Source organism: Mus pahari, chromosome 4 (genome assembly GCF_900095145.1).
Source record: "Mus pahari chromosome 4, PAHARI_EIJ_v1.1, whole genome shotgun sequence".
Lineage (NCBI taxonomy): Eukaryota > Metazoa > Chordata > Mammalia > Rodentia > Muridae > Mus > Mus pahari.
In genome coordinates this window covers 60,734,543-60,755,815 of record NC_034593.1, presented here as the reverse complement: position 1 = coordinate 60,755,815, position 21,273 = coordinate 60,734,543, and the positions used below count along the sequence as shown (strand labels likewise).

Sequence of the window (21,273 nt, the reverse complement as noted above, 5' to 3'; positions counted from 1 at the left end):
CAATGAAAGATTCAACTAAGGGTAACAGTTCAAATGCCCTTGTTTCTCACTCCTGCAACACTGGAATCCTACCAGAACAGCAGGCAGCTGCCCACCCCCACCCCCATGTAGTGACTTGGGGACCCAGTCTCCTTCCCTTTTGTGGCTCTGGCGTTTCCTAGGCCTTGAGAGCGCAGCTGGTGTGAGGAGAGATACGTTGGGCAGATCCTCTTCAAAGCCTAAGCTCGAGCTAAGACATCACAACCATTAATATTTTTTTTCAGAAAAAATCAATTAGTCAAGGAGTCACCTTAGACACTGGGACCTGGGAATGCCTCTGCCTGATGAGCCATGTCCTAGGGACAAGTCTGCAACTATAGACATAGAAAGGCATGGGTTTTAGTAGATGGATAGTTATGTCTGTGATAGGGATATTTATTAGAGATGACAGATTCAGTAGAAGAATGCAACAAATATCTGGGCTAAGGCCAAGTACTTAAGGGATAGAAATGAACCAATCATGGGGATTAAACCTGACAAGAGTGAGAGTAGACCATGTGAAAGTCTACAGGGCCCACCCCTCAGCCAAGAAGAGAGGCGCTGCCCATTGGGAAGACAGAGTTGCTGTCCGTCAATCGAAGTGTCTTTGAGTACGAATTGTCTTGCTTCTTCGCTAAGGGCTGTCCGTACCCACACGACAGAGGCTTGTGTCTACTCTCTGAACAAGAAACAGAAATTCTTTTAGGCTACATGTGCTTATGTGGGAAAGAGGTTCATTAAGCAGGTGCCATTCAAGCTCAACATTTAACGATAAAAATGAGTTGAGTATTTGCCAGAAATAGGTCTAATTTTGTCACAGAGAATCAAACTTCTCTGCAATGGCTTTTCCCAGCCTTCTCTGTGTTAGCTCCCTGTACTGTGAGACACAGTGCAACACCAGGTGACAGTTAAGGCAGAGCAATGGGGTGAACACCTTGGGAGGAGCTAAGCCCAAGCTAGAATATGACCTAAGGGCAAAGTGGAGAGCCTTGGAAAGGATCATCAAAGGAAAGAGAGTGGCTGAATAAAGCCTGTGCCGGCACTGCAGGGGTTTGTACAGTTTGAAAACCATGGCGTGGGTATATAGAAAAAAAACGAGTAGCTGGAACATTTGCAGAAATAGATGGGAACAGAAATTACCATATTGAGCAAAATAATGCAAACTCAGACACTTGTATTTAATCTCTCTCTCTCTCTCTCTCTCTCTCTCTCTGTGTGTGTGTGTGTGTGTGTGTGTGTGTGTGTATGTATGCATGTGTACTTTCACGGACAAAGCAATTGCAAAGTGTTGTTTTATGTGGTTCCACTTTGTATGAACAAATTGGAACACAAACCCTACCTGTGTGCATCTGTTTATGCAGGCACAGAGAAAGGGGTATAAAAATGCACCCACAGGTCGACCAGTGATATTTAGAGGGAGGAAGAGCACTTGAAATGGGAATGACTGGATTAATGCTTCCCTTAAGCATCTTCACTCTGTAAACTAATATTTGAGAAGCAAACCCACCAGGCGGTGTCAAATCTGGAAAAGGAAGACCGTACCCCATCCTAACGTTCTCACCCTTAGCTCTTTCCTTCAACGGCTCTCACTGCTGACAGTGGTTTCCTGAACACGATGCACCATCTTTGCAGTGATTTCAGACACGGTACTAACAAGTGACAAGTCAGAGCCTCAGTGGCTTTCTTGAGATCCCAGCCCTGAGAAGCTGGTAGAGCATTTCTTAGCCAGACCTGGTCCTAGGGCCTGGAAGGTCGTGAGTACACCTTAGTTTCCGCGAATGTGAATGAGAGATGGTGTCCTGTCCTTGGGTCCCTTCCTCTATCTGACTTAAGCAGGTGAGGGTGCTGCTGAGATTAACCCAGTCTTTGTTGGCAAACCTCAGCAGAAGGACAGAAGGTCTTGAAAGAGCAGCCTTGGAGGTGAGCCTTCCACAGGAGAGGAGGTCTGAACTGGCTCCTAGCTAACGGAGAGTACTTGTGTTTGAGAATCTCAGGTGATGGGGAACCACTCCACCCCTAGCGAGACTGACACTGGAAGGATCTCGAGGGGTTCCTTTGGGTGCATCCCCATGTCTTGTTCCCTTCCCACATTGGGGTTCTTTAGTGAGACTCATGAGCTGGACGAATGGGTGGAGAGACTGGATCAAGAGGGGATTGGTTTCTTCATAAAGTATTTTTTGTAGCTATGGAGAGTACACTGCTTAAGACAGAAGACATTTCTAAAGTTTATTGGTGTTGATTAAGTCTGGCAAGGGTTTTAAAAATTAAAATGAGTGTCTGGGTCAGCTCTGGAGAAGCAGGGGGCTTAGAGGCCCAGCTTCCATTGTCCATCCTTTCTGTGACTTTGTGCTCTCCCAAAGGCTAAAATTAATAAGAATATAACACTTAAACTAAAACAAACAAACAACTCCCCCCCGCCCCCAAAAACCAAAACCAAAACAAAACACTTGACACTGAAAAACATGTTTTAACAAAAAGCTGACAAAGAAATTCAATGAGAGTGGTTTTCAACATGAGTACTTGGGGACTCTGTGTAGGTACCAAGGAGGTAATGAGATGGGTAAGTGGGCAAAGGCACTTTGTGCCAAGCCTGATGACCTAAGTTCAGTCCCCGGAACCTACAAGGTGGAAAGGAGAGGGACAACTCCTGAAAGTCATCCCAACTTCCACACACCACTGCGGAGCGTGCGCACCCGCCCCTAATCAATGCTAATAAGAGTAAACAGGCCAAGTCCATAAGAAGATCCTAGGACCAGTGGGTTCTGAAACTTTCACATGATTCCACTGCATGGCTGCACATGAGAACAGCAGGCCTGCCCAAGGGGAGCACCAACGGTCCAGGGGATGGCCGACAGGCGCAGTGGGACTTACTCAGGCATCGAAAAGTTGGTGGAGTTCAACTGTCTGCAGCAATCAGGGCTGGCCTGTGGCCAACTCACAAAACTGAACCACACTCAGGGTTACAATTTTTTTTCTATTTTGAATGCAAATGCTCACACATGTTACAACTTAAGATGACCTGTTTTGCCAAACATGAACTGTGGCAACTCCTTCAGTGACATACAATAGTCAAGTACTTCTGAGAAAGGGGGGTGGGATACTGGTTTCAAAAGTCTTGCCTGTACGGTGGACTACACAGACAAGGCAAGTGACCGAGGGGAGGAGCTGGGCTGTTGAACTGCTCATCTCTCATAGTTGGTGGGTTTCTAGTCGTCTGTGCACACCAGCTAACTGAGTGAGTCTCTCTACCAACTGGAAAACAGCCTAAAATCTTTAGAGATGTACAGTTTTGAGACCAGTAAATGTGCTTCAAAAAAATTACAAATGGCAAAAAGTAGCTTTAGAAACACAGTAAAAATGTGTTGTGTTAGTTTTCCCGTGGAGCCTGAAGGAATGACTAATTCTACTTCAGATGGGGCACCAATGTCAGACCAACCGAAATGATTCCACCCACATGTGACTTGATGGAGCAGTGAGCTGAATTAGTCACTCAAAAGGAGCATGAACGGTTTCCAGATGCTACGTACTCAAGGAGAGTCCTTCTGACCCTCAGTAATTGTTAACTGCTCACGTATCCCAGGTAGAGAACCTCGTGCGCTCTGTGAGCCCTCCCACCTTTCAGGAGAGGATGCTAGTGGGCCCAGCCATGTGAGGGTCTTGTGTAGACCCTCTGTCATGTCAGGCTCTGGGGTCCACAAGAAAAGTGCAAACGCCATTTGTCCATGGAGTAAATTTGTTAAATGGAACACTGACACCATCTGAGGGTCTAACGAAATGAATAGGGGTTAAGGAGAGGCACCGTTCCAGATGGACTGCCTTAGTCGATCCCGGAAACGCTAGTCCTGACGTAACTGTCTTTCTTACCTTGCTGCTTTCATTGGAGCAACTGGCAGTTCTCACTGTCTGGTGGGGATTCCCCCAAGGAACAAGGGCAAAGAGGATACAGCCAGTGCTCGTTAGTAAGCAAAAGGACGTATCATATGAAACAAAGTTTTCATTTTTATTTTACATATTTATACATAAAACTCCCAAGGAACCATGTGGATCCGACAGAATGTTAATAGCACATCTAAGAATAAACCTCAGGTAGTCAACATTCACAAAATGTTGAAAAACTGATTAAAATATACGTAGTATGGAGAGCTACGACTTCACTACGAGGCAGGCATGTATTTTGACTTGTATAGCACCGTCATTTACAGTTCCTCTTCAAAGCTACAGTGAAGAATGAAACAGTCAGTGGTAAAATACTGCTCCAACTTAAAGTCTCTAAACAAAAACAAAGTCAAAACTACCCTCTGCTTATCCACGGTTGGTGGTGGTGTAAGTACTGTACAGTTCTTATAACAATATTTTATTAAAAGGCCTGATAGTAAGTGGTGAGAGTAAAAAAAAAAAAAAAGAAGAAGAAAAGAAAAAAAGAAAAAGAAATTAAAATAAATTAAGTAGCGAAGGCCAGTCACGGGACAGTAAGCTCGGACGTTACCAATGACTAACACTGATGTCTGTTTCGGAGCCACCTTTAGCAACAGCAATTTTTACGACCACAGAAGCAAAATAAATTCTAGCTTGTCCTCTGGTGGATGGCTCTCTTTCATTTTGCGGGCATTTTCTCAGCCATGTGCTTCTGCTGACTCTCAGCGTGTCTGCAAAATCAAAGATACAAATCACTCAACACTGAGGAGAAAGACCCAGCCAGGCTGCCTTCCAACCAACACCCTCCAAACCAAAGACAGCTGCAGCAGCCTGCACACCAGGAGTCGGGACGAGACTCGCCGGAGTCAGGGCAGAGTGCTTCCTAAAGCTCAATGCACTGTTCTGGCTTTAGGTGATCATGATTCCTTGGTTTTTGTGAATCGCAGGATTAATCTGAGGCTGACAGATAGGACTACTGTGAAGAAGCCAAGTGTTGTGTTTAAAAGATGCCAAGAGGTGAGTAGCTGGAATGTCTTCATCAGTGAAGAGTTACAATGTGGTTTCTACATGCTGTGCACGGCACCCAGGGCTCAAAAAGCCCGTGGTCTTTGTAGGGAGTATTCCAGGGAATTCGGCCAGGAAGGGAGCAAATGGCAAATGAAGAGGGCACAGACAGGAAACAAACACTAAAGGTGGGGCTGTAGCTCAATGCAGTGCAGAACATGTAGGATGCATGTAGCTCAATGCAGTGCAGAACATGTAGGATGCATGTAGCTCAATGAAGTGCAGAACATGTAGGATGCATGTAGCTCAATGCAGTGCACTCGCAGAACATGTAGGATGCCCCAGCACTGCAGGAACCAAAGGGGTAAAACAACTAAGTCAAGATCAGGTTTCAAGAATGAGTGGCTGAGGGTGGACTGCGCGACTGTTTTAACACACGTAGATTGGGGCATTAACTAAGGCTGCCGGAAACCCGCAGCTGTCCATCTAATTTGCTCTTACAAAAGCTACGTCAAACACATGATGCAAAGCTCTCTGTGGGATGTTAGCATAAGTTCCAGTGTTAGCATAAGTTCCCCACCCCCAGATAATCCTAAGGCGTCAATACAACAGTGAAAGGGCCAAGGAGGGTATGATGTAAAACTTGGACAATCCAGAAGGTAGGTGGTGGGTAGAGGAGGGGAGAAATGGCCACGTTCTTGGCATGACCCCCGTCCTGCCCCCTACCCCTCCCGAAAAGGCACACCCCAAAAGCCTGTAAGATCTGTAGGCTGCAAAAGCTAACAGTTTGGAAGGATGACTTTAGGAAATGACCAAATCTTGTGAGAGGCTATGGCTGTGGTTTCTGGCTGTCATCAAGGGTTGGGGACAAGATGTGAACTGTCTGGATGTGGGGACCGAGCCGGTGATGCCAAGCTTAAGGCCTGGTTTCGTGCAGAAAGCCTCCTAACCATGGTGCAGAGAAGACTAACCACAAGCAGTTTCAAAACCCGGGGGTCACATGACCGCAGTAGCATCCTTGCCACATGCACAAACTCTGGAACAAATGGCAATGTCTATTTGGCAATCAAGGAGCCCAGGAAAACACTGTTATTGGCTCCTCCTCCAACAAAACAGACCACGGCCCCACTGATGGGTCTAAAGAGCTATGGACCATTTTCATAGAGCAATCTGTGAGCATCTCAAGCAAATTCAATTCAAGAAGTGTTCTGATGTCCTGTGATGGGAGGTTCACTGGAGCTAACGGAATTATAGCTCTTACAGTGTTTTCTTTACTGTAGCTCTACACAATTGTACACACCGGTACATGCATCAAGAGACTTCCTGCAAAGGCAAGAAAAAGTGGCAATAAACAGCTTTAGAAAATACTAAGAGCAATGTTTTCTTTTGAGACACACATAAGAGGAATTTCATTAAAATCTTAAGAGGGAAAGGATTTCTATAAACCTTTCCATTAATCATTTTTACATTAAAGTCCTTTGTAAGAGGTAAGATGTATACATTCAAGCCCTGCAAAATGACTCTCTCTATATGTAAATAAAATCATTGCTGATGACCTACTGTGTGCACAGCAGGCCCAGTGCTAGAATCTAAAAGTGGTGTGATCTCTGCTCTCAGGATAGGGGATCCATCACCACCTGGGGAGAAACAGCACACCTATATGACTGCGAATAAGCTCCTCACAGAGGCCAGGCTGTGGCCAGGACTCAGAGGAAGGAGATAAGCTGGAATTGTCACCCTCACAGCTGGTGGCACCCTGGCACCCAGCACATGGCTGGTCATGGGTGGGAAACACATGGAATGTGTTGGGGCTACTCCCCAGGGATGGTCTTTTAGAATAAAGCCTTCCAAGGTCATAACTGTTGACCAGAGTTAGCTGGTGGTGTGGTCCATCCTGGCAATCCAACACAAGGGGAGAATAATGACCAAAAAGTAAGCTCTAGGGGACGGGCAGAGAGAATGTCTCTTGAGAGATGTACAAGTAGTTTTCAAATTACCTGGAAATTTTAAAAAAGCTCAATTCCTAGTCTAGTCCAAGAACAATTAAATCAGAATCTCTCCAGGTGGGACCCAGGCATCTGTGGTTTATAAATATCTGTAGGTGCTTTCAGTGAGGAGTCAAACTCGAACTGAGTGGATTGTAAACTGAGATCTATAGCGGTGAGGGTAGAACAGGTAGAAGAAACTGTGGACCCAAACGTCCCAGAGGAGTCTCTGCGGTGACACCACTGGGAATGGCTCGGCACCCTCTGGCTCTCCTCTGTCCCCATGCATAATCCCCCACCCCCAGCATGAACAGAAGGATGGGTCTCTCCCTCCATGTGGAGGCCTTCAAGGGTGCACCACGCTTCTGCCTATTCTAGGACTGCTCCAATTGAAAAGCTTCCTCTACTGTCTCCAAGCTTCTGACCTTATGGTCCTGCTTGCCCTGTTTCCCAAACCACCCCGTCTATAACCAGCAGGCCCACAGAGAAACTAATATGCAGCCTATCACTTTGGGAAGTGGGTAGGAGTCCTTCAGTGTCCCTCTCAGTAAGAAATGCCAGCACCACCCAGGGGTGGGGGAAGGTTTCTGCTACCATAGGCAGACAGGAGCTATGGAAGACTGCAGGCTTCTGTGAACTATGGGGCATCTTTCAAACACAACACTTGGCTTCTTCACAGTAGTCATATCTGTCAGCCTCAGATTAATCACAGAAAACTGAATACTGTGGCCTGCTCTACAGCCCCAGGACTGTACTGTGTACAGCTACTGTGAGATGGAGCTGGAGATAGGAGACTCCCTGGAAGCCCAATAGAAAACAAGAGATCGTAGTAGATTCTATCTCAAACAAAGAGGAAGACAGGGGCAGACACTCCAGGTTGTTCTCTGAGCTCTGCGTGTGTGCGTGCCAGAGCATGAGCATACCCTCCCCCCCGCCACCCCAAACTAAAAATAATACATTTCCTAAAGAGGATTTTGGGCCTTTTGCTCTCTTCTAAATAGGGAATAACAATAGTTATTTGGTGGATTAGGTACAAACGTAAGGGATAGAGTCTCGAGAGCTCATTCTTGCCCTCATCTTCCAAGTTCAGACTACCCAAGTCTTCTTTTCTCCTTTGGAAGGGGGAAGGCAGACTGACCTAGTCAAGTCTTCTATGTCCACCAGCATGGCATCTTGTTCTGTGTGCAGCTCATCTCGAATGAGGAGCAGCTGGACCAACTCTTCATTCAAACCTGGAGCGAGAAAGGGAACGTTAAAAATCCGATCAAGCCACACCAAATCAGAACATAATGCATGTTCACAGACACAAAAGTACATATAAGCAGTTAAAGGTCATAGGAAATAATCTTTTCTTTCTCAATGTTTCCTACGTTTCCCATGAATATGTATGATTTTTACATGTATGGGTGGGCAATTATACACGCGGATGCCCTTGTTAGGAATAATCATCAATTGCTCTTCCACTCTGAAATAAACCCACCTTGTAATCAAACCCGCTACCAGCTCACTTCACTCTAGGGATCTGCTGTTTGTACCTTCTCAGGGAGGGTTACAGGTAAGCCACCACACCCACCCAGAATTTACATGGGTTTACAGAATTTTCCTAATTCTATCACACTCTTATATCAGCTTCTTATATGTGCAGGTGAAGCACCCATTGGAGCAACATGGCCTGTTTGTAAAACTAAGAAGATACTGACGAAAAGAAATATCCTCTGAAATACTGGAAAGTTAGCTTTGTGGTGTGGGGAGATGTGTAAGATGAAGAAAGACGTCTGGAAATCGGTCCAAGGAGAACACTCCCGAGCCCTTGCCCTTACAGCCGAAAACTAAGCGGATGAAGCCGGAAGTATTTCTAGCTCTCCTGATATTAGTGGACTGGGTCAGCATGGCTCAGGCACAGGCAAGGAGCCCGCTTGTACATTTCCCTTCAGAGAAGCTAAGAGCTATAGCAGTTATATGTGCACACACACGGGGCGAACAGCTGAAGAGGCCTGAAAAGGGGCAAAGAGACAAGAGAAGGGAGTGGGACCCTTGGACGTGTTTTCAGAGATTCTGACTTCAAACGAGACCTCCATGCCTTCAGGTCAGAAGAGTTTGCAACTCGAATGGGGACAAAAGTCACACACACAGAGCTCTAAAACTCTACGTGCCCCTAAAAAAGCACCGGAAAGTAACGGTATTCTTTAACAGTCTAGGAGAAGCTGTTTCAGGGGCAAAATATGTCATGCTTCTCAGCCCGTGCATGAGTAACAAGCCTGGTGATTAAAACAGAATTAAAGTTGTTTTATGTCCTGTGAGTCTAAGGTTTAAAAACAAAACCCTCAAAGCAGGCGGCGGTGTAATGTACCTTTCATTCCAGCACTTGGGAGGCAGGGGCGAGGGGCGAGGGGCGAGGGGCGAGGGGCGAGGGGCGAGGGGTGAGGGGCAAGCAGATCTCTGAGTTCCCCACCAACCTCATTTACAGAGTGAGTTCCAAGACAGCCAGGGCTACACAGAGAAACCATGTCTTGAAAAACAAAACAAATAAAACAAAAATTAAAAATTCCAAAATGCTTGATTCTAGAACATCACCTAAGCTCACCTCATTTTTTTTATTTAGATCTAGTGAGGAAAAAAACAAAACAAAACAAAACACCCCAAAAACCAAAGATCTTTTCCCCTTGCTCCTGGGTGGCCTTCTCCACACCGCTCAACAGTGTCTGCACATTACTCTCAGTGCACAGGACGTTTGTTTTTTGTGTCTTCCCCAGTTCCATAGTAAGTTTTAAACTCTCTATTAAGGAAAACTTGAAACTAGCGTAACAACAGCGACATCTTCTTAGTGACCTCCCCACAGACCCTCTTGGCCTCAACACTGACCAGGTGGAGTCATCTTTCTCGAGTCTACAGGACCAGGACCATGTTACAGGCACTACACACACCCACACACCATCTCATCTGGGGGCTGATGACATCGCCTGGCTGACCACACTGCCTTGTGGGGACACCATCTTTCACTGGGCTAACCACCGCCTGCTCTCTTGCGTGACAAACGACCTCCAATGAGCACCATCCCCACCAGCTCCCTGCCCTCTCTGGATTTGTCTATTGAATTCCTCTATACCAAGAGAGAAGAGCTTTGTAATTTTTCCATATTTGTAAATAGATATTCATCAGCTTAAAAAAAAAAAAAGTCTCATTTGATGTGTGATGACGACGGCAGCTAAAACAAATGTGTACCCACATGAGGTGGGAGGGATGGCTGGGCAAAGCTTGCAGCCAAGGAAGTTTGTTCTAGAAACAGATGCAAGCTAAATACATGGCCTGTGCTAGGAGCCAGCAAATTTAAAAGGACTGGTAACCATGGTGAACCTTGAACAGTTCTGAAAGCTTCTGACATTTTACAGTTTAAAGAAGAAGAAAAAAAGAAAGGAAAAAACCAATAGAAGGGTTCTGTGATTGCCTTGATCTTGAAAACTCACAGACACCCCAGTGAATACATAGAACAGAAGCAATGAACCCCCAGGCAGCCTCGCCGCCACTCAGCACTGTCCACCTCACACCTACTTCGAAGCATTTCCCCCACTTACTTTCAATCTGGGAGTGGAGGTCATTGACGATCACTTGTAGTTGCCCAATAGTCATGTCTCTCAGGTCAGTGGGCTTTAAGCTTCTTTTCATCAAGCATTCGCTTATGTGAGGCATGTGTGGGAGCTGGAGACACAAGGGGCAGCGGAGGGGTGAGTGTCAAAGACCCGGGGAAGAGCCAGTCTGCTCTTACAGACCCTGTCTCACCCACCCACTTCTACCCAGGTTTGAGCCTAAAAGCTTTCCCAGCCCCTGAGTCCCAAGGGTGGCCCCATATCTAACACTCATTTCTTATGATGCCCTCCGTATACCAGATGATACACGGTCCACATGCCAGGCCTTCCGTTGGTCTCTGACACTCGTTGTGGGGAACATAATAGGAATAGCAGGGATAAAATTAACAGTATTGGCTGCTACTTACTACTCTATACCACAACACCAGTGCCGGGTAAGGGGCCCTGGATGCCTTCCTCACCGTGTCTTTAACAATCATACTCCCACCCGGGTGCTGTTATCCACAGCACACACGTGAAAACTGACACATGAACCTCTTGTCGGATCCCTGCAGCAGGCCAGTGGCAGAGCTAACTATGACTGCTAAGTCCAGGGCGCTAACTCATTACATTCTACTGTCTCCCTCGGGAGGTGGGTGAGAAGCTATAGAGACCTTTCACTTGTGCTAGTGCAGGAACACAGGAGATCTGAATCACCGGCCTGTGAGCTTTTACTTCTATGAAATGCTGCCCCTGTGTTTCTCAGTGTAACAGGGAGACAGGAAAAAGAAACGGACTTTGTTCTTTCTCAATTGCTGGTGCTTCTGACAAACTGCCTCAGAGAAACCCAAGTTTGCATAACTCTGGGAAAGAACCCATCTTCAGCCCCAAAAGCCTGCTTGCATGCCAGCCTCCGCTGCTTACAAGATCAGCGACGGGAGACTTTTTCCTGTTCTGTTTTTCCACTTCTACTTGCATTTTGGCCATTGGTTTGGCCATGGCCAGGGCCATTTTGGCTTCAGCTTGTAGCTTCTTTTGCCTGGTGAGGAAGTCCATGTCATCCAGGGATTCAGAGTCCTCCTCAGTCGTGTCTCTATCCGAGTAGGAAGAGCTCTGCTTGCTCTGGGAAGGAAGGAAGAGCAGCTTCAGACTTCACTCTAGTTGCCATGCAACTGGGGAGAGGCACTAGCAACAGGGTCTTCTCTCAGCATAGGCGGGGGCCTGGCGGCAATTCTACTACCCACTTGATCTCAATTATCCCGTCAGTCACAAGAAACCTCAAAAAGAGCCTACTTAGAGCGACTCTGTTCTGAGCACGGATAGAAGAGTTGGTAAAAGGTTTAACAGGACCATGTTTAATTATGGAACCCAGAGCCATGGTCTGAGATAGTTTTTCGAGATCAGGCATCAAATGACATTTGTCGTAGGCTCAGAGGTCAACACACACCTCTTGGTCATTAGAACAAAGGTGAAAAGACACCACAGAGGGGACAACATCCCAGTAACAATAAGTCATGATTATTCTTGACTTCTGGAACATGTGGGAAAGGGCTGAGCCTCTAGTTCAAAGCCCAATGAGAAAGGATTCTTTCTTCCACACATATCTGTATTATATGTAAGGAATAAATATGGGATGTAGCTATTCCTTATCTATCCCGGGTCAGCTCTGAACTCACTACGTATCCTAGGCTGACCTCAAACTTGTGATCCTCCTGCCACCGACCCCCAAGTGCTGGGATTATAAGCACACACCACCATGCCCAGCTACATTTTATAATCTCTAAAATAGTAAGTGATTTCTCTCATAGTCAAAAACTTTAATAAGCTGTATTTACTGTATCCTGATTTTGATTTTGTGGTCATTGCCAAATTATTTTTTTAAGATTTATTTATTTATTTTATGTATGTGAGTATACTGTCACTGACTTCAGACACACCAGAAGAGGGCATTGATCCCATTACAGATGGTTGTGAACTACCACATGGTTGCTGGGAATTGAACTCAGGACCTCTAGAAGAGCAGTCAGTGCTCTTGACCACTGAGCCATCTCTGCAGCCCCATTGTCAAATTCCTGAAGCATGTAACCCCAGCCCCTCCCAGAGTGGTTGCTGCATACTCACAACAGAATAAACCCTGAGCAGCCAGGAAAGAAGACAAGGCAACGGCTCAGCCGGTGGCCACGTGGACTTACCATGGGGGACAAGGGCGTGTCCAAGCTGGTTTCGGTCTTACTGTCATCTGCATCGCTGTCCTTGTCACTGCCGCTGTCATTGACAAAGCATATCTGGAGGTTCATCCCGCTCTGTAGTCTGGGCAGAAACAAGTGGGACAGTCATTCTCCTTACTATTTGTTACCTGGCTGTAGCTGGTTAAATGGAGTTACTAACAAAATAGTTCTATATGCTGCTCCTCATGTGGAGAACTCAGTGACCCAAATTGTTCTACATTTCCTTCTGTTGTTGAGACAGGATTTTGCTACATAGCCTGGGCTGGCAGTCCTTCTGCCTCAGCCAATTCTTTCCTGCAAATACAAATTTTATCAGAGGGCCTCCCACATCAGTTTGTCGCTTACCGTTCTACGTTATAGCACCCGGTGGATAACGAACACATAGCAGGGCCATACAGAAAGATGCCTTGTGTTTGCGGTTCTGCCACTCAAGACGAACAGACTTTAGCCAATAGCGTGGTGGGATGCTATTTCGGATTCCGCTTTAGAAGGACAACCCAAACAAATTCATGAGAACCAATGTCCCAAGACTACGGCTCCATGAAGAAAGTCTCCTTCCCCTCCAGCAAGACAGGGACACTCAAAGTTAACCTTTATTTAAAGCGGTTGCCAAAAGCCAATGGAGGAAGCTCACTTCTGTCACTCAAAGACAAAAACACCACAGGTCTGTTTACCCCAAGAGGCAGAAGGAAACCCCAGGGTGTTGGGAGTCGCAGCATGCATGCGCTTCTGCAGACTGACCCCCACACCCAGCACCACGAGAACAGACACCTCTCAGGAGCTCATTATTCAGGAGTCTGAAGCTCCAGAAAGGATGCTCTTGGCGCTGGAGTCCAATCGGACAAGCACTGGCGTTGACCATGACCAGACGGTGGGCTCAGCTCTAGGTCCTAACTAGCTTTTAAAGGTGAACCACATCTTCTCAGTACCATTTGGCCATTCTTAGCATCTCCAATATCCCAGTCCTGTGGGAAAGTCAGTCTCATGTGTGTATAGGTATGTATGGGGGTGGGGTGCCAGAAGGGGCCACGGGGAGCCATTCTAAGCCCGCTTTGGGGCAAAGGACACCGAATTTGCTCTGGTGTTATTACTGCTGCAAGGATCTAATCTAATACTTGACATTGTTTGGTTGTCTTTATCCTAATGATGGAGAAACTTTGCACGTCTTGCTCATGACTGATATACTTGCTCCCCCCTAACCCCATTTAGCCTCAGCACTGCGATTAAGATGGGTAGTACTGCCACCTATTGTTAGATTTTATAATTGCACAAGCTCCGGCTTAGTTTTCCCTTAAAAAAAAAATAAATAAATAAAAAATAAAAAATAAGGAAGTAAGTATATTCAGCCTTCCTGACACAAATGAGGAGGCCAGGCCCAGAGCTGCAGGGAAGCAGGCCACAGGTTCTGAGATGACTGGTTTACAGTGGGTTCCAAACCCTGAGTTTGTTCAGAGCTTGGCACGGGGCGGGTGCTCTGTACATGTGACCTACCTTCCTTTCTCCACTTTCTGGAAGTTGGGCAAAGGCACAAAGTCTCCTAGAGCTGATGTGACTTTCGAAAGGGATCATACCCTAACACTGCTCCCACACTGATAGCCACCCCATGATAAAGTCGGCTGTCGGAGGACAACTCATGCCATCCGGAACTAGTAAGCAGCTGGCCCTAGAGTTGTGCGGGGACCTGCCTCTCTTAACTTTTCTTCACATATCTTGTGGTATCTAGTATGTTCAGATTTCCCTTTGATCTAGACGCATCAAGTTTAACAGATTTTTGGTATCCGCAGTTCGTCTAAAAAGTAGAATCAAGCAATTTTAACAATAAAATCAAGATCTATGGTTCGGAAGGTGATAGCAAGGACAGTCTGGGGACACATTTTAATCTCGCTCGAGTCTAGGATTATATAGCATTTCCTAGATATGAATAAAGTCTCAGAAGCATCTGGCTGCTGGAGATAAAGGCTGTAAAAACATAAAACAACCAGCAAGAAAGACTATCACAAAAACGAGTTAAAGATGCCCAAGGACAAATATCTTCATTCTGAGCAAAAAAATGATTATAAATTCTATAGCTCTGCCTCCAACTGGTCAACTACCCACAAGGAACTTCTAACAGCTGGGGACTTCAAGAGTGCTTCCGGTGCAGAGTCAGAGCCCCCACCCCACCTTGGTATAGAATAGTAGCCTGGTGGGAAACTGCATGAAGCTTGGGTGGGAGGGATGGGGTGGGAGGAGGGCTTATAATTCCTTACAGCAGTAAGAATGCTGCTCACAGGGACAATGGGACATCATAGCTGATTAAGAAAGGGTTTTAGTAAAGATATCTTCAATGGGCTCCCAGTTCGAGAGGGATTTCTTTGCCTTTAGCCTTTAATCGCATTTTAGGAGGAGGACAGCTCTGGGTGAAACTCAATCACTTTCCCCAAGCAGAGGCCTGGCTGAGGGGTGATAGGGTCACCAGGTTTTCTGAAGGCCTCTGTACCATGGAGTCAAAGAACAGATAATCCCCACTCTTGCCTTCCTGCCTGGCAGTGAGATTCACAGCTGCCTGCACAGTTTATTTCTGAAAAGTGTACTTCCCTGGGTCTCTGACCTTTTGTTACCTCACTTAAATCCTGCTTAGTTCAGTCTTCCTAGGTCTCTCGAGCACAACACCAGGTGAAATAAAAGATTTTGCTTATGGAAGCTATCATTTCAAAGCATCTCATTTGGGGTCATTTGATGTTTTACAAGAAATTTATTTTATTTATGTGTGCTTGTATCTATGTGAGTGTACACACACACACACACACACACACACACACACACACACACACACACAAACACACACACATACACAAGTATGAGTGCTTGTGGAAGCCAGAAGAGGGTGTCAGACCCTTTGGAGATACTGAATTCCAGTGGCTACCGGAATCAGGCGCTGGAGTGTGAACTCTGGTCTGAGACATCTCTCTAAGTATTTAGCAGAACATTGCATTAAAAAAAAAAAAAATGGCACGGGTAGTCTGTCTTGCTGGTTGGTTTGGCTTCTGCATGGTCTCAGTGATGGTTATTCCTTGAATCTCTTCTTTATGGACCACACAGATGTCATACAGCAGAGCTACACAGAAGCATCCCCTCTGGATCTGGATAGAGGGTGGTTGCTGGAGCAGGCTCAGAACTTGTTGAAGACGTAAGATTTCAGCATGTCTTCCGGACATACCAGCATGAGCAGAAGTGGCTCCCATGGGATGGTGTGGATTGCTTAGGTGGAAGGGCATCGGATGGGGAGATTCAGCAGGTGTGTTTTACAGTGAGAAGATCATCGTCTGCAGTTACAAGGAATAGTTACACACAGGGCTCAGAGGATGGCAGACACAGGATGTTCTTTGCTACCAAAGGAGATCTCAAAGCATAGCCACTGGTATACAACTCAGTAAACTAACAAAACCCAAACCCTAAACCAGCTCTTCCTCAGGCAGTGATACCCATAATCCCAGCACACAGGAAACAGAGGCAGGAAGGTTAAGAGTTGAGGCCGTCCTGGCCTGCACGAGGAGTTGTCTCTAAAGGCTGAGGAATTGGCATAGAGCTCAGGGGTATGTAGAGCACTGGCCTATGACAAGCAAGGCCCTGGATCTGACTGCTAGCACTGAGAGGGTAAAAAAATCCATTTCTTTTAAAAAATGCAGAGACAAGACTTGCGTTCTCCAAACATAAGCAACATCATGGTTTTAAGTTTGCTGGTGACTTCCAGGAGGGTGGAAAAGATCATAAATCGGGCTTGCGGGGGGGCTGGAGAGATGGCTCGGCAGTCTGAAGGTCCCGAGTTCAAACCCCAACAACCACATGGTGGCTCACAACCATCTGTAAAGAGATCTGATGCCCTCTTCTGGAGTGTCTGAAGCCAGCTACAGTGTACTTAGATATAATAAATAAATAAATCTTAAAAAAAAAAAAAATCAGGCTTGTGACCTTGGTCTTAGGTTGGGCTGGTCAAAGTCTGGACTGAGGGCAGCTCTGAAAGTTCCTCTTTGTTTTCTAGTTCTGGAAATGAGAATCTGGCTTAGACAATGCATGAGTATTTAACGTGTGTGTGTGTGTGTGTGTGTGTGTGTGTGTGTGTGTGTACGCACACTATATGAATCTATACTTGAAGGTCAGAGGAGATTTTCCTCTATCTCTATCCATTTTATTCTTTTGAGACAGGGTCTTTCATTGAACCAGAAGTTTTGGCTAGGCTGGCTGGCCAGTGAACTTCAGGATCTACCCGTCGTCATGCCTCCAATCCTGGGGTTAGAGACATTGTTGGCATGCCCAGCTTTTGTGTGGGGACTGGGGACTTGAACTCAGGCTCTCACGCTTGCACAGCAAGCATCCTTACTCACTGATCTCTCTGACCCATTTCTAAGATTCTTTTAAGATTCCACAATCTTTCGTGCCTTGACTCTGCCATCACTTTCTGATGGCTCTCCATGTCAGTTCATCTCAGAGCTCAGAACCAAAGCCCCAGGAACACATGAGAGCTCTGTTTTAATTTACCAGATCCTACCTGTGTTTGGCAGCATAATTTTACAGGGCTCATGCCTCCTATCATTGTTCAACTGCAGGGCCAGGAAACAGAGCAAGAGGGACCTTCCGGATACCTATGGGTTTCCAGCTTGCATTGCTCATTAACTGTCTACAGCCACTGTGGCTCGTGAGCCATGGTCCCGCAGTGCCATTCATAACTCAACATCCCCAACAGTTTGTGGCCAAGCTGTTAGAATACATTATTTCCATTTATCTGAATGGATCTTTGATGCATTATTCAAAGGCTTTATACATAATGAATAATCACTCATATTTTTCATGCCATTTTTCTGCTTCATATTGATTTCAAAGGGGATAGAGCATCAAATATGGATTATAACTACCCAAGGGTATGTATAAGTGCACTTCATTTTTCTGGGACCATGGCATGATGACTGTGAGAACAATTGAGTTTGGGTGAGCTTTATCTACACATCATGTGGGAGGGTGGTAGGTTACTATTGCTTTGTAGAGAATTATAAAATGCTTCTGCATCCCATAAACTCTGCCTCTTTCTCTTCCCCATTTACTGTGCCTTGTAGATTATTTACCTCAAGAACTACACAAATGCCTACTGCTCTTTTAAAAAATGAGAGAGGAACAAGGTTTCTACTTCTCCACATTCGTTATGGAAACACAATGCTACAGCTTCTTTTATTCTCGAAAGAGTGTGTAACCTTCCTCTTCCTTCGAGGTCTAGTTAAAACAGGAAAACACTCGAATGGACTTTTAAAAAAATCATTCTGTCTATGCACCAGCTGCAAATGTTGCTGGTTCAACACATGGCTTCATCACACAAAAGCACCATAAAAGACTTTCCTAAGTATGTATGCAGAGATAAGGATTGCTTGATTGTTAGTCCCTCCCTCCCTCCCTTCTTTCCTACCAGGATTAGGCAACACACTTTCTAATTTGCTACAGTCCTACTACGGTCTACTGGTTTTATTTGGATGAGTTCACTCATTGCAGTTTTTTGTTGGACCATGCAGGCATTTTATGGCGCTTGACTGTTGTTAGTGGAGGCACGACAGTTGATTGAGGAATGAAACGGAGGTCATCCGGCAGGTCTCAAGTGCCCAAGTCATCAGACCCAGTGTGCAATTACACACATTGGAAGGGAGCTCAAAAACGCTTGGTGGACACTCCCTATTCCATCAAACACCTTTGCTACCTGGACATGACTAAAGTAAGGTGCCAGCCAGGAAAGTTAAAGCAGAGAGCTTCAGATGAAAGGAAGTGGGGCAGGCAGATGGGTGAACCCAGGAGAGAGCCCAGAGGTCCATCCTCCTTCAGAAGTTGTGTGTCCAGAAAAGCTAACTGGTATTTCTAACTATGTGCCAAAAAGTGAGTAGTCGGATGGGTCAACATGTCACTCTTGTGTCTTGTTCTGCCCTGGCATTCTTTCTTCATTTATGTATTTATACACTTCTGACCTAGCATCTTACAAGAAGAGGAAATAGTGCTACAGGCAGTGGGCCTGTGAACAGCTGTCCCTGGGTTTTCTTCTCTATAACAAATACACAGTCCCCATTTCTGCTCTCACCTCTAAGGCTAGTTCTCAATTCTTCTTTCTGTACGTGTTCAAAGCTCAGTGGACAGGTTTCCGAGACCTCACGGCCATAGAGCCTCTGTGGCTAAGCAGCCAGTAGACTGGTCGGCCACCCACGAGCTGTCCTCTGGAGGAGCGTCAGCCCATTTCCTAACCTGGGCTCCAGAGAGCTATAAATACTTGCATTCCTCAGACAGCCATTGGTTCTCATTCCACATCAGTGCCAATTTCTTTCACTGATGACCACTTCCCTGTAATTGAATTTGGAATTACAGGATTTTAATGTCTGCGAAATGTATTTTCAAGAGGAATACTGTCTAGTATGAATGGAAGGCAAGAACGAGCCCTCTTAGGATGGTAGGCATAAGATAGCTAGAAGGTCAAATGTGGTCTATTTTCATCTTAATTGAGTTCTGATGATTTCCAAGCAGCCTACTTATGAAATAAAAAGTTGTCGTCTGTGAGTATCTGTTGTGTGCCAGGCACTTTGTCCTCCTTACTTAGGAGTGGGGACAGGTAAAACTGCACAAAGTCACAGTGGTATGTGTCCTTCCTCTTGAGGGGTAGGACACTTTCAGAAGGGTAAAATGAATTCATAAATGAGAATAAAAGAGAAGATGAAAACACAAGCAAAAGAAAACCAAAATGAAACAAAAATCTGGAAACTGAAATGCTTAAGAATAAAAGATGAAATATGATGAGTTACTCAGCTAGTAAACGCACAGGCATGCACATGAGCGCGTGCACGCACACACACAGACAGACAGACAGACACACACACACACAGACACACACACACACATTGGAATAACTGAGAAAATGGCTGAAATGGCCTGATACAGTCTTAAGTGAAAAAAGGATCAACAGAGAGTCACTGCAATGTGATTCCAATTTTACACATAAAAATGCACACGTATGGGCCAGCACAATAGCTTGGCAGGAAAGGTCCCCTTCTGCTGCGCCCGATGAGGTAAGTTCAACCCCAGGGCTCACCATAAGGGAAAGAACCAACTCAAGTTATCTTCTAACCTTCGCGCATGTGCTGTGGCACACGCGTGCTCCCCACCCCACAAAAATAGAGAAAATGAGTAATCTCAAATGTTTAGGTAAGAGGGGAAGAAATAGACTTAAATACTTCTTGATGGAAGGCATCAAGCTGACTTTGGACTCGTCTCCCTGGAATGCCTCTGAGTTGTCATATGTGGGCACTTGGTAAGAACTAGAAAAGGCAATGGAGAGAGGACAAGAGTTGGTGGTAAAGCCTGTGCGTGGGAGGGAAGGTGAGTGGGGCTCAGTGTTTGACAGCTGCCATCTGACTCAGACCGCACCGAAGCGGGAGCGTGACTCACACCCGAGTCAGCCTGAGCTCTGCTTTTGGCTCCCTGCTGTGGACGGTGGGAGATGATCCGTGGGCAGCCGGGAACCTGCCTCCCTGTAGGTGAACAGTTCCGTGGACAAGCTCTCCCACCCACCCACCCACAGACACCCCTCCTGATCTCAATCCTACACTTCTCCGTGTGCCTGCGGTAAACCAGAGCCCCAGGCAACTGGCAGAAACTTAAACTCTTTTTTCAAACCCAGTCACCCTAATTTCTCTGCTCAGTCCCTGAACTGAAACTTTTCTCGCCTGCTGACAGCTACCAGAGCTGCACACGGTAAAGGAAGAAGCATTCCTCTGTCAGGTGCCTAAGAGGCTCCTGTGACAATATGGCCGAGGAGGTCAGTACTGTGTGTGATTTTTAGTTTTTTAGAATAACTGGGTTAGTAGGACTTTTTGTCTCTCTTTTCTGTTTGGTGATTGGATAGAACCCAGAGCCTCACACATACCAAGTTTGAGCTCCACTCTAACTCCAAGGTGACTATTTAAATTCACGTTGTTTTAGACTTTTCAGCATAAAACCATTCACTTCTCTTATGGTCAGACTGAGAAGCATTTAGAGGTTGCTACTTATATTCAGTTCCATAGTAAGACTGCCTTAAGAGCAGCTGTTTTGAGATTAATTTCTGGCGGCTGAAGAGATGGTTCAGTGGTTAAGAGCATTGATTTCTCTTCCAGCACCCACCCAGTGAGGTTGTCTCTACTGGCTGGTTTTGTGCGTCAACTTGACACAGCTGGAGTTATCACAGAGAAAGGAGCCTCCCTCGAGGAAATGCCTCCATGAGATCCAGCTGTAAGGCAATTTCTCAATTAGTGATCAAGGGTTGGAGGGCCCTGTCTTAGTCAGAGTTTCTATTCCTGCACAAACATCATGACCAAGAAGCAGTTTGGGGACGAAAGGGTTTATTTGGCTTACATTTCCACACTGCTGTTAATCACCAAAGGATGCAGGACTGGAACTCAAGCAGGCCAGAAAGCAGGAGCTGAAGCAGAGGCCTTGAAGGGATGTTCTTTACTGGCTTGCCTCCCCTGGTTTGCTCAGCCTGCTCTCTTATAGAATCCAAGACTACCAGCCCAGGGATGG

General features: G+C 46.0%; 1 protein-coding gene across 4 annotated transcripts in view; it reads right to left on the bottom strand.

Annotated features, from left to right (window-relative positions):
• Nucleotides 1–3,994: 3,994 nt before the first annotated feature.
• LOC110319747 (IQCJ-SCHIP1 readthrough transcript protein) overlaps nucleotides 3,995–21,273 on the bottom strand; it is a 719,522-nt gene continuing 702,243 nt past the window's right edge. For all 4 annotated transcript variants that reach the window (XM_029537245.1, XM_021195272.2, XM_021195276.1 and 1 more), the window contains 5 exons: nucleotides 12,679–12,796; nucleotides 11,411–11,608; nucleotides 10,496–10,619; nucleotides 8,062–8,155; nucleotides 3,995–4,664 (listed from right to left, as the gene is read on the bottom strand). In XM_029537245.1, the coding sequence (XP_029393105.1) occupies nucleotides 4,613–4,664; nucleotides 8,062–8,155; nucleotides 10,496–10,619; nucleotides 11,411–11,608; nucleotides 12,679–12,796 (586 nt within the window). In that variant the 3' untranslated portion in view covers nucleotides 3,995–4,612. The remainder of the gene's footprint in view (nucleotides 4,665–8,061; nucleotides 8,156–10,495; nucleotides 10,620–11,410; nucleotides 11,609–12,678; nucleotides 12,797–21,273) is intronic.